Source organism: Coccinella septempunctata, chromosome 4 (assembly GCF_907165205.1).
Source record: "Coccinella septempunctata chromosome 4, icCocSept1.1, whole genome shotgun sequence".
NCBI lineage: Eukaryota > Metazoa > Arthropoda > Insecta > Coleoptera > Coccinellidae > Coccinella > Coccinella septempunctata.
In genome coordinates this window covers 7,215,088-7,232,609 of record NC_058192.1, presented here as the reverse complement: position 1 = coordinate 7,232,609, position 17,522 = coordinate 7,215,088, and the positions used below count along the sequence as shown (strand labels likewise).

Genomic DNA, 17,522 nt, shown 5'->3' with positions numbered 1-17,522 from the left:
ACAGGGGAATCTATCAAGTGTTGTGTTCACCAAGAATTGTGGCACGAACAATAATGCACTGCTTGTAAAAAGGCGCTCCTGTATTGACAATAAACAGCATTTCTCTAATATTGTAACATTTTGATGACATTATTTTGTAATTTGTTTTGATTGTGTGGTTCACTAAGCACTGCGTTCACTTACCCCGTAAGGGTGCGCACACTTACCCGCAATACGGGGCAAGTGAGCGCACTCCGACTTTCTCTATTAAATTCTTTTTTGCGGGAAGAAAACGTTTTTGTTTGTTTGCTTTTTGATGTTTTTTTATAGATTAGAAAATTCTCTATCTTATGAATATGTTTTAATTTTCCTAGCTTCAACATTTGAAACAGGGTATGGCTTGAAAGGCAAAAGTGCGCACAGTTGCCCCGAATGACTCTACGGTACTCTTTTTGACACAGTAAATAATTATTTTGATTCAATTGTTTTCCGTTAAAAAGAGCACCAGAATATTGTTGTTTTTTTTTGAGCAGCTATGGCAATTCCTCCCTTCGTTGTCAACCTCGAAAAGAAATATTCCCAAGTATACATGTAAGAAAACAGTTTTCTTAGTTCATTGGGTTCACCGCAAGCACGCAACAGATGAAAGAATCTCCGTGAAGCTGAATAAGGTACGGCAAACATTCAATTTTGGAGCGCTCCATTTTTCATCGGAAATCCTTTCAATGCCTGCGGGCCATTCAGCAATTCTAACTTCTAAGTCTTCGACTCGACCCGAAAACATACTGTGGTAAACAGGAAGGAGAGAAACCGTCTAATTTTAGTTTCTCATGCAACAAAAGAGCCCCACGCTTACGCAGCCCCGAGGACGATGAAATGGATTTCTAAGAAGGCGAGATATTTCAGGTTGTATATACCCCCCATATAAAAGCCCTCCTTAGTGTTCCGAAACCTCGCTACGTCCTCCGATAAATCAATTCGTGAGAAATAAATGATCGCCAGAAAATGTTAATACGGCTGTGTGTATCGGATTCGCAAACGTCTCAATTCTAGGGCGGAATTTGTAGAATATTAGGTATTTTATATATTCATGGAACGAGAATGAATTGTGTGGCGGAGAACGATATGAAATTGTTTTGATTTATTGATGAAAAGGAAACAAGGGAGGCTTCTATTCCAGTTTCAGTGGAATTTGATGTTTCTTTGTTGATTTTCAGACAAAAACGACATGCTCTTATTTCGAAAGATGATGCAGCAATGGAAACTAGGTTACTCTGGGGTTACCATGCATGTATGGCTCACAATAATTCTTCGTCCCTATGAGTATTTTATATTTTACAAGCAGGATGTTCTTGAAGATGAGTCTTTCTTCAGCAGAATCAAAATAAACTTTCTCCAAAAACCACCTATACAAAACCTTCAAGATGAAGAAGACGATGAGAAATTAAATTTAATAACAGATTCTTTGTTGGATGTTGAAAGGGACATTTTCGAGTAATTCAGGCAAGTTGGTGCTGTGAACGGAAATTGGCAGTCTGTTTATTCTCACTTTGAATTTCTGGAGATTGGAGATTATACTCCAACGAAAACACATCAACTGGAAGCTTGTCCACAAATTTCCAGTTCAGTGAAAGAAGGGTTTCTACTGAATAGGAGTTCTTGGAGTCCGAAACGCACTTGCGTGAAATTGGGCAGTCGTAGGGGAGACTAGGGAGGGTTGATACGTTTTTTGGAATTTTTATTTTGGAAACTGAATTATATGAAGAAACAGGACTTTTCTTATATTATATAATTCTTCAATTAATCGTTCTATAAAATAAATATAGAAGTCTCAAAACATAAACATCTTATTCTGTACAGAACGTTGAACACAAAAACATACAAACTGTCTCAAGCCTCCCCACATATGGGAGGATTGATACGATGTACTGGGAGGTATGAGACACAAATTGAAAATATAAGTTCCATTGGCATCACTTGCAAATGTCACATATAAACATTTTTGTGCCTTTTCTAACACGGGCAAATTCTTCGTCGCGCCATTGCGAGCACACCTGACATCTGATCCAGAATTCGTTTGATTTAGAGGATGAAAATGAACCATTGTAATATATATAGGCTACATGTTCGCCCTCTCAGTCATATTCCCCAACTGTGTCATCCTCATTGTCCGAAATACCCCGGTCTACATAATCTTTCTTTCGTGTACCTCTTTTGTTTGATTTTCTTGGTTCTTGTTCTGCCTCGGCTATGTACGCTGCTGGATGTACTAGAATTATTTAGCTCAGTAGGTAAGTCAGCAATGATACTGGCTTGCTTTGGACCCATAGGTTTAGAAAAATCAGGAAATGGTTGGTTAGTCACTTCCGCACAAGAAAAGTCAAAAAGTCGGCCTCGTTAAATACATGAGGATTGTACGGATAAATTCCAGTTGTTAAAAATCCCCTTGATATGTTGGATGGTGAAAACGCCTTCATGTAAGCCTATCCAACTAGATACGGAATATTTTTTGAAGATGATACATGTATCAAGCCTCCCCACGAGAAATGTCTCAAACCTCCCTGGAAGCAATTTTTAAAGTGATTTATATTTTCATCTTATACTCATATATTTTGAAAACCGAATAAAACTGTAAATTGAGTAGTTTTATGCATATTTCCCAGTGAAATGTTTGTTTATGCCGAAGTATTAATGCATGATCATAAAACCCTTAGGTAACTCGAGTAAAAACTTACAATTTCTCACCTCGAAATAGTCTTTGTTGAATATTTCACAAACAAACTACTGTTAGCCTCACAGATTAACGTCACGCAATGCCCTCTGCCAAAGAATAGTGTTCACTAGTATAATACTTTTGAAAACGGCTACAGACCGCGGATGTAAGCCTGTATCAAGCCTCCCCATGTATCAATGCTCCCTAGTCTCCCCTACTGTTTTTTTTCTGGAAGGTATCGAAGCAAATGAACGTTTAGGTGATAAGCTCTGAACATGTTAGCAGTATTCGAGTTCTGGCCTGATCTGGACCTCGTTAAGTAGAAGGATTTTCAAAAACATGATCTCTCTACCAGATTCATAAATCATGGTTGATTAGGATTTGGAAATCAGATTAATCGAGATTCGACTGTTGATAACAGAACTCCTGGACTAAGAGAGTTTTGCTTAGAAGCAGATCCGTACTCCACAAAGTATTGAATCGTATTTAACATGTAGGAATGATAATTACGTCATTTTAAGAGTTACATTGACGATTTTTAGTGAAGTATTTATTTTGATGGGTTGGCACTTTCTGTTTAAGAGACTTCTTCGAGAACATCCTGATAATATTGCACATTTTTCTTTTTCATCAAGGTATCCATATTCAGGAAGTTTGTACCTCCTTCTCCCTTATCACAGCAATAACTTAACGGTTTAGTATCCAATTTTGTACGATCTCATCACGACATCATATCCTCATCGATAACCTTCGACTGAGAAAACACTCTATCACCTTGCCCAGACTTTTCTGAGGATAATATGAATGATCGACATGGTAAACTTTAAATTCACTTCAATTTCCGATCAGTCAAGCGAGGGATATGAGTTAGATCGGACTTTCGGATCGAAGGGAGAGTAACAAGCAGAACATTTTCAGGACCAATCAATCGAAAGGGGGATAGGTTATTTAGGGACTGGTGTTTGCCAGGCAATTCTATCGCTCTGAACCCGTAGGAGGGTTGTGAATGCGTAAAATATTGACACAGAACGCCTTCGAATAATGGATTTTTTTTATTCTTCGGAGACGGTTTATCGTAATCGAGTTCGATGAAAGATTATGAAGACTTTGCGAGTGGTTTTTCTTCGTCGTAAAATGGATTATGTGGCGTGAAAATTTTTCCAGGGTTGTGGGACTACGAACGTGATGGAATACTTCTTAATAATATTACGAGTACTAATGGACTCTGAAATGAACAAAGTGACCCAGCAAAGACCGAAAATTTCTTCGAAACCCCAAAAAGTGTTATAAGGTTGTCCCTAATTTCATTTCAAAAACGATTTGCAGTTTGTATCTTATAAAAGACTACCTTTTATGCTTTGTGCATTGAAACGCACACATTTGTTGTTCTTTTCCTCATCATATAGAAATATTCAAAGCTCCAGTAGAAACTCACTACTGAGTGAGAGAGACACAAAAATATTTGTGTTATTTCGAATATCAAATCTTTGTTGAAATCATATGAAAAGTTTGTTCATATCTTATTCAAACGCTGTGTCATATTGATTCTCTAGTTTCATTGAGAACCCCAATCATTAGTTGAATTCATCTAACCTCATTGATATCAGGGTATCATTCCAGACCAGATAAATGGAAATCTAAAAACCCAATCTCTCACCCAAGCGAAAAAAAAAGTATTATTCTTATTTCTCCTTTCTCCCCCGCTTCAAGAACTCTGCCAACTTTACCATTACCCTAATTGTTGTTTCTGATTTAAAACTTCAAATCGCTCCGGTCTCTGGCGAAAAGTAGAACAGGCAAATATTTTTTTGGCTCTCGCATAATCTCAGTTGTGAGCTTATAGATTGCAGCTTCAACTGAATATTTACGAGGATGAAAAAAATCTGCTTGGGAAACCAATATCAGGATTGATTGGAAGTTGTTATATTCAATAATCGAATTGACAAAAAGGCGTGATATATGGGCAAAATATTTGAAGCTGAGACGGAGATGTCTTCCTGAGATTCAGTAAAGAATGAATAATATCTTGAAGGATTAGCAGCTAAAATCGAAACTTAGTGGAACACTGTGAAATTGAAACTTAGTTAGGAACAATAAGTATTAGTTCTGATGGAAAGTTCTGGAAGAATTTTATCTGTTTGAAATCACTATCAATATAATATCAATCAATATAATTCATTCAAACTTACTCCCGTATACGGCTATGCAGCATGCTGATGTAGCAATCATAACGAGCTCCTTATGAAAAGGATCGAAACCAATTCTAGAACTCGTAGGTTGTGTCTTCCAGGAAGACGGAGACTTCTGTTGCATAACAATAATATCCGTAGCAGCTAGGAGTAATAAGACGATGCATAGTATGAGTAATAAGGATAGAAGATTTGTCATGTTGCTCTGGTTCATCTTCAGGAAATATCTCTGGTAGAGCATCTCGACCTAGAATAGAAAAGATCGAAGATGAATTCGGCATATAATTGACAAAACGCAGTTTGGGTTCAATAATTAATTGTATTTCAGTATCAGCATATTCTGTGGAGTAATTTAATTTATTTTTGTTAAGTCTAAACTTGAATCAATCTCCCTCAATCATATATGAAAATTCATCAGAGTGATTCAATAGAGGCTGATGCATATTTTCTCGATCAAAATTGATAGTCTACACATGTCCGAGCACGCAATGCCAACAGAAGTTCCATTATTTGGAATGGTCTGCGGAAATATTGTGCCACAACTGGAATACGATCCAACAATAGGTGAATTGTTCCCGAAAATTGGCAACAGGTCGCTGTCGTTACACAGTTGTTCATCCACAATAGCTTTCTGCAGGGGAGATGGAACACCAGGATGTGGAAAATAATCCATGTAGCAGGTGAATGCGCGAAACTTTTCATCTAATGATGCCTGCTGCGTGCTGAAAGTTGAGACCTGCAGGTCCTGTCATAACGATATCGAGTGCTAACGAGATGAAAAGTTTTTCACATTCTGTTTTAGCGACAGTTTCAAGTTCTCGTTTTAATAGTGCATGCTCTACTTGCGTGGCCCCTATAACTTTTGGTAGTTTTCAGCTTTATATTCAGGAAACATCGTAGTAGGTACTTGGGCATCCGAAATTAGTTAATTTTAAATGAAACTAAGTGAAATTTCACTTCACTTCATCGCCTGCCCCTCAATATTTGTTCCGCTTCGCATCACCTAACATGTCCCAAAAATTAATTCTAACCATGAAATTACCACAAGCGGAAATATTCCTCTCCTCGACCGAGTCAAATCCAGAACATCCAGAACTTGTCGCCTGCATAATTCAGACGCCTTCTGTCTCCCCAACGTTCCTCCATGCATTAAATATTTATGAAAATAATCCGGTGGCTTTCATACTCTCTAATTTGGGGAGATTTTCGAAATGAAAAGCTCGGGACGTACTGAAATTTTGTCGGGGAATCAGAGGCCGACCCATATGGTAATTCCGAATGAAACTCGGTTACTAACTGTAGATTTGGGCTGAGTGTGGATGTGCGTGATTGGGTTTTGTGTAAAAAGTTCGTTAGGCTGTACGTTAATTGAATGATGTTGGAAAGGTGAGAAAAGGATGAAATTGTGTTAGCCTCAGTTGGTTACGCAATGATGATTGCCATAACAACCTGGAATTTCATCAGAAGACAATTCTTGATTAATGAGTTTTCAGCTCATAATGATATAGAGTCAGTTTAGAGTATATAACTCACAATATTCATATCTTCTTTAGTTTTCATATAAAATTGAGGAGTTTGACATACACCCTCTACAAGAAGAGGAAAGCAGTTAAGATTTTTAAATAGAAACCCTAACATTATTCAACTTTCATTTCGATGCCAATCTTTTTGAAAATTTAGGTCTCATGTAGATGCTGAAGAATGGGATCTACTAATTGTATTTATGTCTTTCCATCACTCTCCGCACACTAAATATGAACGAGATGCCCACAGAATAGAGGGATGTTAGAACTAGTAGTTACCTGTACATTCTTGAATTGTAAATTTCCACAAAACTTCCACAGGAATTTCTTCAATTTCCCAGAAAATCCAGTGGGTTGATTTACCCTGTTGTGTGATACGAGTAGATCTGCTTCAGTTTCTTTGCCCTCGTGCTCTGGACTTGAATTCAGAACAGAATCCGATTCTTTCAGAGGAGGAGACCTCGAAACACCCACCTGAAAATGTTAAGTCTCATCGAAATTGCGTATGCGATACGCGGTATGGAAATATCAAAGTAAAAACACCGAAGCAGGGCGAATGTACTGGTACAGATTGAAGCTGAGTTCAAGGTTGAATCCAGCAGAAGCTATCAGAATTGAGCAGGGTGCAAACTCGAACTCGGTTCTGATGTTAGCGATAAATTATGCCTAGAAGGTATCAGGACCTTTTGCTGAAAAACCTCTTGAAATAATTATTTTCATCTGCCGAGAAACAAAATTTCTGATTTGATTATTTATTCTATGCTTTTCATTTTTCCCCACAGTTACATGTACTCTCCCAACCTTTTGTTCGAATATTATTTTGGGCTTCTATCACACCGTGAATTTTTTTTGTCGTCCAGTTCGAAGCAATATTGGGAATTTCAATTCAATAGGAAGCTATAGCTGATAAAAATTGATTGGAAAATTTGTACCAACCAGCCAAAAAGCAGGCAAACAGAAAAGCGAGCAAATATTTCATTTTCATTCAGTTATGAGCTTCATCCCACTGCGAAGTTACTTTGAAATCGATTACAACAAACAGATGAATATCATATCCTAGCAATAATCCCAAATTGATAAATTCCAAAGCAACACACAGTTGATATCTCTTGTCACTTCCATATCGATTTTTTTTTTCAAACTATGATCATCGCCATCGTGTAAAAATAATTAGATCTAACATCTTAAACTCACTAATTTCGATGAAGAATTATGAATCACTGTATATTAAATGTCCTTGAGTTGTACCTAGTTATATAATTCTATAGTTAGTTTCACTAAAGATAAAATATTTCATTGAATCTGGTGTTCAATGATCGCTTTTTGTTTTCATGAAGAAGCCTTCAAATCTTTCGTGATATTGTTAGAAAAATGTGAGGATCTGCTGAAAGAATCGATAGCTCCATTTGTGCCAACCACACAAACAAGAAAGCAAGTTCAAGAAAAGTGATAATGGGGGCAGAAGCAGCAGACTATAATAAAGTATTGTTTGGATTTTCCAAGCTCGGTTGGAAACTTAGATTACATCAGTCCATTCCCAGACGTTTTCTGATCAATAATCCCCCGAGCACAGTAAACAGACGAATTATTAAACCCCTATTCGCAACATTCCAATCAATGTCCAATACCTTCTGGCGCTGTTGCGAATAACATCAATCTTAACTATATATGGCCCGCCATTCTGTCCCGACTTACCGCCATCAAACTTGAAGACAGGCTGGTCTTATCTTTGGACCCGAAGTGTTCTATGACCTGCCAATTACTTTTTCTGTAGCCTTCGGAGGCGCCCGAGGGCAGGGGGCTCATGTTGACCGTCGAGGGGGTGGAATGGCCGCTTGCACTCGAGCCGAAGCCCTCGTGAAGGATATTCGCACCCCTTGCGTTCTGTTTCAAACTGGTCCATTTGCGGGTGCATCCTTTCCTCGAGTCCTGTAAAAGAAGAGCTCGAGATGATTCTTCTCGTTAACAAGTCGATAAGATACAGTTTCCCTTGTTTTGGAATGAAAATTCCTATTAAGATCGACCTAGCGATCGCAAAGTCCAATTCAATATAATAGTTGGATATTGAATTGGACTTTGCGATGTTTGACACCTGTTTCTCTTACAAATACTTCCCTCTCGATGGAGAAATGGAACACAGAGAAATTCATTCAAGCACCAAGGCCATCATATTCGATCTGAAGCAGTTATAAGAGTTTCCAACTCCCAGGGCAAGGAGAGACTGATGCCCAACAACAAATTCAAGACTTAACTGCAATGGAGATAAGAGAAATGAGCAAGCCTCATCGTTAAACCTACTTAAAATTTCGTTGATGCAAACGGACATTACTCACTGTCATGTAGGGTTTTTTCTGGGGCTTCCAGTAAATGCAACAAACTTAGGCTAGAATTTCCTAGCACCAATTTCAGATGTCGATTTTCCATCGAGTATAACTTGAAAAGTAATTTTTTTTTTTAAATATCTGCTTGCATTTTCATCATCTACGCCCTGGAATTAGGTAAGAGTATCAATTTGGTTTCGATCGGAGTCAAAAAATTTTTGGAAATTTCTCAAAAAATTCGACCTCTCCGATTTCCACCAAAATCGAATTATTTACTGAATCGAGGTCGTAGATTACGAATATGCAAACAGATTTTTTGTATGAGGAAAATTTTTTAAGTTATGGCCTACGGAAAATCCGAAATTTCAGACCTTCGCGGAAAAAATCATAAAATCTAAACTGTGCGCTGTAGCTGAATAAAAATTGGACGTTTTATTCGCAAAGGATCAACCTATATGTTAAAAAATCAGCATATGTCCAGTACAATTTTTCTAGCTGCTGTAGCTCTTCAAAGTTGACCAAATTTTTCTATAGGATACTGCAGAATCAAAGCACAATTCTACAATCTTTGTATCTTTGATGAACCTAGGGAGAGACATAGAGAAGACTCTGAGCATCAATTTGCAGTTTCTCTAGCCCGACATACTAGTTGACTTTCATTTGAGAAATAACTTGTTTTTGGTACTGCAAAAAATTTCTCAATGCGTAAGAATTTGTGGAATTGTTAGAAAAACAACGAGAGTCAATATCTTCTCCTGCACCCGAGAAAACAATCAACTCATTACCCTAATCCTTTCTTTCCACGGAAAAACAAACAAATCAGCCAGAAACTGAGAACAGCATTGTTAATTAGAAGCTAGTAACACTGTAGAATCCAAACTTTTTTAATTACCATCACGGGAATAGCAAATATACCGCGAGATTTATAATACTGAGAACTTCAGCTAGTCCGTTGTTCGAACAGGAAAGTTCATGAATTCTACAAGGAAAAGTTCACTAAGGGTTAAGATATTCCAATGAATTGAAAGTAAACAAAAATTGGAGCATTTCGAACTGTATGGAAATCATAATAAAGAACCTACATTTAAGATAAATTCTCCTTCCAATTGACGCCTAGAGGCTGAATATCCTTGACTGAAGGACCAGATCTTCTATCGTCATTTCAGAATTAAAGAATTATATTTTATTTCGTCCGTATGAGCGAAGCAACCCTCTGATGGCAAACCCTGAGAGGAAATGGCCTCCCAGGAGTGTGAGACTCCTGCTGTTTGAATACTCACTAAAATATATTTCACACATTCTTGGGTTGGGACAGTTCTTAACCCTGCCGTTATAGCGTTCTTTAACAAATCAAATGATCTACAAATTATGGTCTTTACAGTTTATGGGAACTGATGACTCGTGGAACACTGATTCATTTTTAATTTTGTTACAAAATAAGACCTCATTGCTTCTAAGTATCTTATAATGCTGAGTATTTTGACAGGAACTAGGACAGGTGGTGAAGAACAAGATCTTATAATCAGTATCACCATCCAGACAGTAATTTATGTATCTATTTCTTTGAGTCTGTGAGATTTCTGTCTAGCAGACTTTTATCTTGCTTCAATGCGTGTATTTGTCGAGTTGGCGCAAAAGCACAATTACAATATATGCCAGCTTTGTCATTCTGGATTACTGCTTTCCTTCCTGAATAGAAAGGCTCCATGATTCCTGATTTCCATCTTCATGAGCAGGTTCTTCACTTCTCAGTTTTTTTGCCTTCTCCAACATTTCTTGGTGTTGTTGGAATTCTAAACTTTGCAAACCTCTGCCTCTGCCGTATTAGGGGAAGGTATATCCTTTGTATCGAAGTGTTAGGATGTATGCTATGATTCTTTTTCATCACTTTTCTTGTGGATCCGTTGAGCCCGAGAATTTCATTCGCCATCTTAGAAATACTAGGTGACTATAGAGACTGCCAAGCTTGGAATTCCCATGGAACAGTGCTACCACGTGCTTGTTGAAAACAACTGCGAACGGGGCGCAGAAAATATTTCATTGAGATAACGAGCAATACACATCTCATCGTTTCGCCTCAACGCATTCAGCGTAATTCCACAGATTTACTCGGGATCCTGACGCAGCTTAAAGCGGCAAACTCGAAAAATAAGGGGGAACAGGTACACATAATAACCTCACATTTGAAACATCCCTGGAAGAGGGGTCTATCGCGGGCTGTTGCCCTAATTGCGTTCAGCTTTTGTTTGAATCTCAAGGCGCTTCCTTATGTAATTGGGGGAGTTCCGCTATAAACTTCCGTCGGTCCCTTTCTTGAGGGCGGCAAAGCAGATTGAAATTCATATTGGGGCGAGGAGCCCCAATGGCGCCTTTGGACTGAGCCGGGGCTATATCTTGCGGGAGTCTTTGGCTGGATTGGATTTGTGGATAGCGATGTGGTCTGAGGAGATTTCGGATGATTACATCATTTATGTGAAAAATCCCCCGAGGTAACCTTGCAGATTTCGGATGGAGAAATCGCTGAAAATCCGTATTTTGAATATTATGATACCTGACCTTCAGATTTTAACTGCTTTGAGCTTGGGAAGAGACACAAATCTGCTTCTTGACTGAAGCAGAATTCGCAGCTTTCCGCCAACCATGCATTCCCAACACTATCAGTGTGGAAAATGAGTCATTCACACAAAAATACCTGAAGACAATCAACCTGGCGCATTCGCCATTCTGCATTTTAGTTAGTGATACTTTCACATTGATTATACAAGGATGTATTGATATCTTGTTAGCCTAGACCAGTTCCATGCATAAAAAAAATATTGCGTTACCATAGCAACGAAAAACAAGAACAATAACGCATTAGAAGTGTCAGTGTGAAGTTTGAGGTCAAAAAAGTAAACCAGAGTTACGAAATAAATTAAAAGAAAGAAGATGTCCACCGAAATTGTGAAAATCGAAAAATTGGAGTATCGAGCCATCATCAAGTACCTGTATTTAAAAAGGGTTAAGAGGTAAGCAGATTTACGAAGATATGCTTAATACCCTTGGTGATCAATGTCCTTCGTATGCGACCGTAAAAAATTGGACTGCAAGCTTCAAAAGAGGTAAATTTTCCATTGAAGATGATCTGGACCGATCTGGAAGGCCAGTTTCTGTGTCAGTCCCCGAAAATATCGATGCAGTTCATAACACGATTGTATCAGACCATCGAATTGGGCTGAAATGGATATCTGAAGCACTGAATATTTCATACGAACGCGTTCATCATATAGTTTACGTCAATTTGGACATGAGAAAAATTGCTGCAAAATGGATCCCCAAATGTTGACCAAAAGCGTGCAAGGGTAGAAGCATCGCGTTCGATCTGTGCTCGATTTGAAAACGATGTAGACTTCTTAAACGAATTGTTACTGTGGATGAGACTTGGGTACATTTCTACGATCCAGAAAGCAACAATCGATGGAATGGCGACACTCTGGTTCTCCAAGACCTAAGAAGTTTCGTGCCCAAAAATTTGCTGGAAAAGTTCTTGGTTCAGTTTTTTGGGATTGCCATGGAGTAATCATGATTGATTTTTTGGATAAGGGTGGAACAATAACCGGAGATTACTATTCGACATTACTGATCACTCTACGGAAAAAATGAAAGAGAAAAGACGCGGGAAAGCTATCCAAAGGTATTTTGTTCTTGCAGGTCAACGCCCCTGCACACAAATCTCATGCTGCCATGCAAAAAAAACTCGTGATTTAGGGTTTGAATTACTAGAACACCCCCCATATTAACTAAATTTGGCTTCATCCGCCTATCATCTCTTTCCTCTACTGAAAAAATGTTTAAAAGGTCGTGAACCCTCTTCCAACGAGGAGGTAATAAATCTGTGGAGGTCTGGTTTACAGAGCAAGAAGAAACATTTTTTTTGAAAGGTCAAGTGACGTTGCAGGCGCGCTGTAATAAATGTATCCAATTATGAGGAGAATATGTTGAGTAATAAAATATTTTGACATTGATATTTTGTTTGGTTCTATAGTAGGCTAAGAATTTTTCAATACATCCTCGTATTATTTGTGATATTTTCGGTAACTGAATCTCAAATAGGCACTATATAAATATGCGAAAATACCAAAAAGAAGTTCACCGAATTCCACAAATTTTCCAGGCTGAAACCTGAAACATATTCTCTCTACACTCATTCATGTTGAATTAATCGAAAGCAGCAATCCATCAGCGTTCAATTCCATTCGTACGTGGTGAGTGAATCTAAATCGAAAATAACTGAACAATATTTAGGTACTCATCATCATGAAGTATCGGTAACTAGCAACTTCACCAACGTACGTTGGTTGTTCAGCGATAAACTTTAGATTTAGTTCCAGCATTCGTATAAGCGATTATATACAATTCGAGCAATTTGTATCTGTTTGAACAGGACTAAGGATTTCAGATCTCCTAATGTGTATTTCTCAACGCAAACTAGTGAAATTTTCCCCAATTAATGTGTTTGAACCTTTCTCACATAGAATTCACCATAAACCCCATCAAATACGAAATTTGAGAAGGACTTTAAGAAAACGGAATTTCAAAGCTAGTAAAAAAGGTTGCCCTCAATAAATAAATCACCATAAGATATTCTTTATGGCACACATCAATATTTCATTCCACAATCAGGTGGAGATCACTACTAAGAATTCAACGATGATAAATTTGACGAAGTTATATCAACACTCGTGTAGATACTAATAATATTTCATGCTACAAGGTTGAAATAGATGCTCATTTCAAGCCACGTACAAAACTTCGACCAGCATTAGCTGTCAAAACATCCTAAATTAATTCTAACATCAAACGTAGACCTTATCACCAAGAACAATGGATGATAAGGTCTTATTTCCTGTTCATGAATTTTCCTTACCCCATCTCTCCGATGGCAATCTCTGAGGCTCAGTCTTTGTTTCCAATCCCGTTTGCGGGATGAATCTGTGCTGAATGATCTTAGCATGGGTTTGGTGGCCATTTTCTGAAACGAGATAAATTATATTTGAATTATTGTTCTGTTCACCGATGACTGAAACTGAATCGAGGTTGATATTCCATTCTTAACTATACATATACTATACAGTTCAATAAACATCAGGAATTATTGATAAGATCATACACGTATAGGCATCTAGAATTCCATTTTCTTCACTTATTAAATGTTATTGATTTATCGAAAATATTTTCTTAAGTTGATTTGTAAACAAGACAAGGCTTGAAGTTCTTCTGTCCTAGGATATTGAGTGCATAGAATTTGTTTTGAGAATTCTAGAAAATCAATCAGTTGATGAATTTCACTGCATAGAGCTCTTCGAAATCAACTCGAAAATGAAAATTGAAAAAAACAAAAAAAATTATTTTCTCCTAAACAGGGTCAGATATTTGAAATGTTCATATGAAAATATATGTTCTCGAACTAGCAATTTTGGGAGACTATCTCCTTCGTTTAGATTTTCATCTTGGAAATGGCATTTTTCAAAAATTGCAAATTTCACTTGAGAATTCGTCAAGACCGAACTGTTATATCAAGATGGATGAAATTCTCAGATTTATCACTAGAAGAGTTGTTCTTTCATAATATGTATCACGTTTAGATCACAATAATTTTCCTGGAAGATAAACTACTCTGAAGATGACCTTCGAAAAATTTACAAAAAGATGGGTTTAATTAAAACTTCCTCAAGGTCGAACGGTTGTACCGAGGTCTATGAAATTTCGACATTTATTATTAGAGGAGCTGCTCTTTTAAAATATGTATCGCATTTCGATCTACGATGATCTAGATTCCAAACACATAAAACAATAGGTGATCCCGCATCTAATAATAGGTAACAAGTTCATGGCGTGCTATCACAGTCACTTTCTGAATACTAATGCCAAAAAATCGATCACCAGCTGTTTGGTTGAACTTCAATTAGGAAGTTTGTTCGGTTTCGATTTCAATGAATGGAGAATGAAATTGAATTTTGAACCTTAATCTCCCAGTGTGATTGGAGGGAATGCTCCCTAAATCTTCTTCGCAAATTCAAACAATTTATACCGATTAAACTTCCTTTGTAAACTTTGATGGATGAATAAACATTTTTTCTGAATGTAGAACCAGTAGATATACTGATCAACTTCACCCCAGACAATTTAACATATTCAATAAATAATAGAATCTACGTGGAAAAACTGGTATAAGAATAATATTCATACAAATCCTTGAAATAAAAAAGAGCTGATAAACCCCATCAGTGACCAAATATGATCATGGTGGTGTATCGATTATTCTCCATTGAGTTTCTAAATTGTTCAAGGTATAATTTTTAAAATTGATTCTTTCAGGTTAATTTTTTTTGTTCATTCATGAGGGGATTGAATATCTTCTGTTCGCAAACACTCTCACAATAGTCTGAAACCCTGCTTCGTTGTCGATTTCAATCGAATTGAAAATTGGAATAGGCCCCATTGTTCCGAATGTTTCATGGAACGAAGTAGACCGATTTAAAAAGCAAGAACAGAGCGCCAAATTGTTACCATTTCGTTTCTGAACAATCCGCGCGCCCGCCATGCGGAAATGCCTTCTACCATCCCTTTTCAAAAGTAACAAATGCTGTCCTCGATACAGACCGGAAAACAATAAAAGGCGCGTTAATAAAATCTGGGTAATACTGGAGCTGTCCCCTCCGAAATTTATTCGATTGGCAGATCCCTTTATCTCGTTCTGTATTGTCTTGAATTTTATTATCTGATGTAGGTGTTTACGTTATTCTCTTCCGAGCTGTTCTATCTGCCCGTGTAATATAAACCACACACAGTATGATACCCTCTAATCTTGAGACGACACAAAAAAATCACACTCTACACAGCTGTGAAGATCATCTCAGGGAGACATCAAAAATAGGAAAATTTTATATAACTGAACATTCGCTTCAAGCACAGAGCACCTCTTATCACCGTAGTCACCATAGTCCACTAATTGCGAACATTTCAACAATTAACTCCTGCATCAATTCGAAGAGATGTAAATTTTTTTCCTCCTCCATACAGACAAGTTCCTTGTTTATTCAAATTAAAATATACTGTGAAAAACTGGATCGTTTGTAATAAATGGTTCGAAATAAAAAAATCCTGTCGAGATTTCATATCCGCATTCCCCAAGGTATACCTACTACTCCGCTACATCGTCCGTTTTCATATTTAATACACCCGGAGCACTTCCGAGGCAAAATTTCAGAAAAATCTGGAAATAAAAACGCCTTACGCAGAGCAACATCGAGCTTTATGAAATATTCACCATCGGAAATACGTGTTTCCAACAAATTCGAAGCACTTGTCAATAAGCATCGGAAAACCGCAAATTGCTTTTCAAATTCGCTAGGGAAACTTCGCTGAGGTCGAAAACAGACTTGGTGTTGTATTTCGTATGAATTAAATAGTAGTATTTGCCATTTCCGATAATATGATAGGTGCACGGATTTCGAAGTTCGATGAGATTCTGTTCGAGTTATGTGTATCCGGAAATAAACGCAAAATCTCGGAGATTTTGTAGACATATTCTGAAGAATATTTCAGTTCTTCAACTTCACTACCTTGGCGTCCTTAGCTAACCCCATGTTTCATCAATAGGCAATCTAGATTGAATGAAAAAATATCTGAATAAAATAATATCAAAAAACTGATTTGGATCACTGACCTTCAATCGATTCATCTCAGGAATATTCACTTCAAGATACTGAAAAAAGTTCAGCTGATATGTTCTTGTTTTTTTTAGAAAAAAAAGAAGAGCTTCATAAAAAAAAATTTGATTCAAAATAAAATCCCTCAATCTTTAATTCCACCCCTTCTTTTTTCTTCTTTCTAATTTCAACAGTGAGATGTGTACAGATGTGAATAGTTTCCCAGAAATCCTAGATGAAGACTTTTCTGGATTAAAAGGCCGTATATCCCTTGACCCGAGATGCAGCGAGACTAAAATGCACGGTAGTGAACAATCGGGAACAAAATCATAATCATTTTATGCCTCTATTTTGTATTTCCTGTCGGCGAGAAGTGGTTTGCTCGCAATATAATTTGATCTAACGATACATAGACTAAATAGGTCTAAAGATAAGGAACTAATCAATCAACGGCGGATTGTGGTCATTTCAACTAATTGGAAGGTAACGGAACTCCTTCAAGGATTCGTAAGTGCAATGAAATTTGACGTAGTAGATATCGCATAGAGTCAGGCGTCGTTTCTTCATGTTGAGAATTCGATACTATTTATGTACGTCATGAAACTACTAATACAATTTATTCGTCTATTTTTAGATCATTTTATTCGTGGAGATTTTTCAGATGAATCATTGGCTTGTGAATTGGTGATTTTAGAAAGTGCAAATGAATTTTCACCAAGAAACAAACTCATATTTTGATTCGATATCAAAACTCTAACAACTTATTAATATTATTCATTTTGTTCAGCAGCACTAGGAGAGCACTGTTAGGTGTAATCAAAGCATAGCAAAAATTGGGTGATAGGGGATCAAACAATAATCACGAATAAAGAAAATGACATTTCATGGACATCTTAAGTGCCTTCGTTCTGAAAAAACGTATAAACCATCATTTTGTTCAGTATTTGTTTCCCTATCAACCAACTGATTGCGACAACTGTCAATAACGTCACTCCAAGTGCTATATTGATTCAGTCTCCTCAAAGTTAACAAAATTTGATCAATATTTCCACTTTACTTTGTACGAAAAGGGGTGAACCATGGACATCAAAACTATAATCATTTCT

General features: G+C 37.2%; 1 protein-coding gene across 1 annotated transcript in view; it reads right to left on the bottom strand.

The window, feature by feature from the left end:
* The window catches only part of LOC123311554 (adenylate cyclase type 6), a 59,536-nt gene that overhangs the window by 25,810 nt on the left and 16,204 nt on the right, over positions 1-17,522 (bottom strand). Inside the window, exons 2-5 of the mRNA XM_044895590.1 lie at positions 13,632-13,736; positions 8,100-8,333; positions 6,684-6,878; positions 4,882-5,128 (exon numbers count right to left, since the gene is read on the bottom strand). Of these exons, the coding sequence (XP_044751525.1) occupies positions 4,882-5,128; positions 6,684-6,878; positions 8,100-8,333; positions 13,632-13,736 (781 nt within the window). The remainder of the gene's footprint in view (positions 1-4,881; positions 5,129-6,683; positions 6,879-8,099; positions 8,334-13,631; positions 13,737-17,522) is intronic.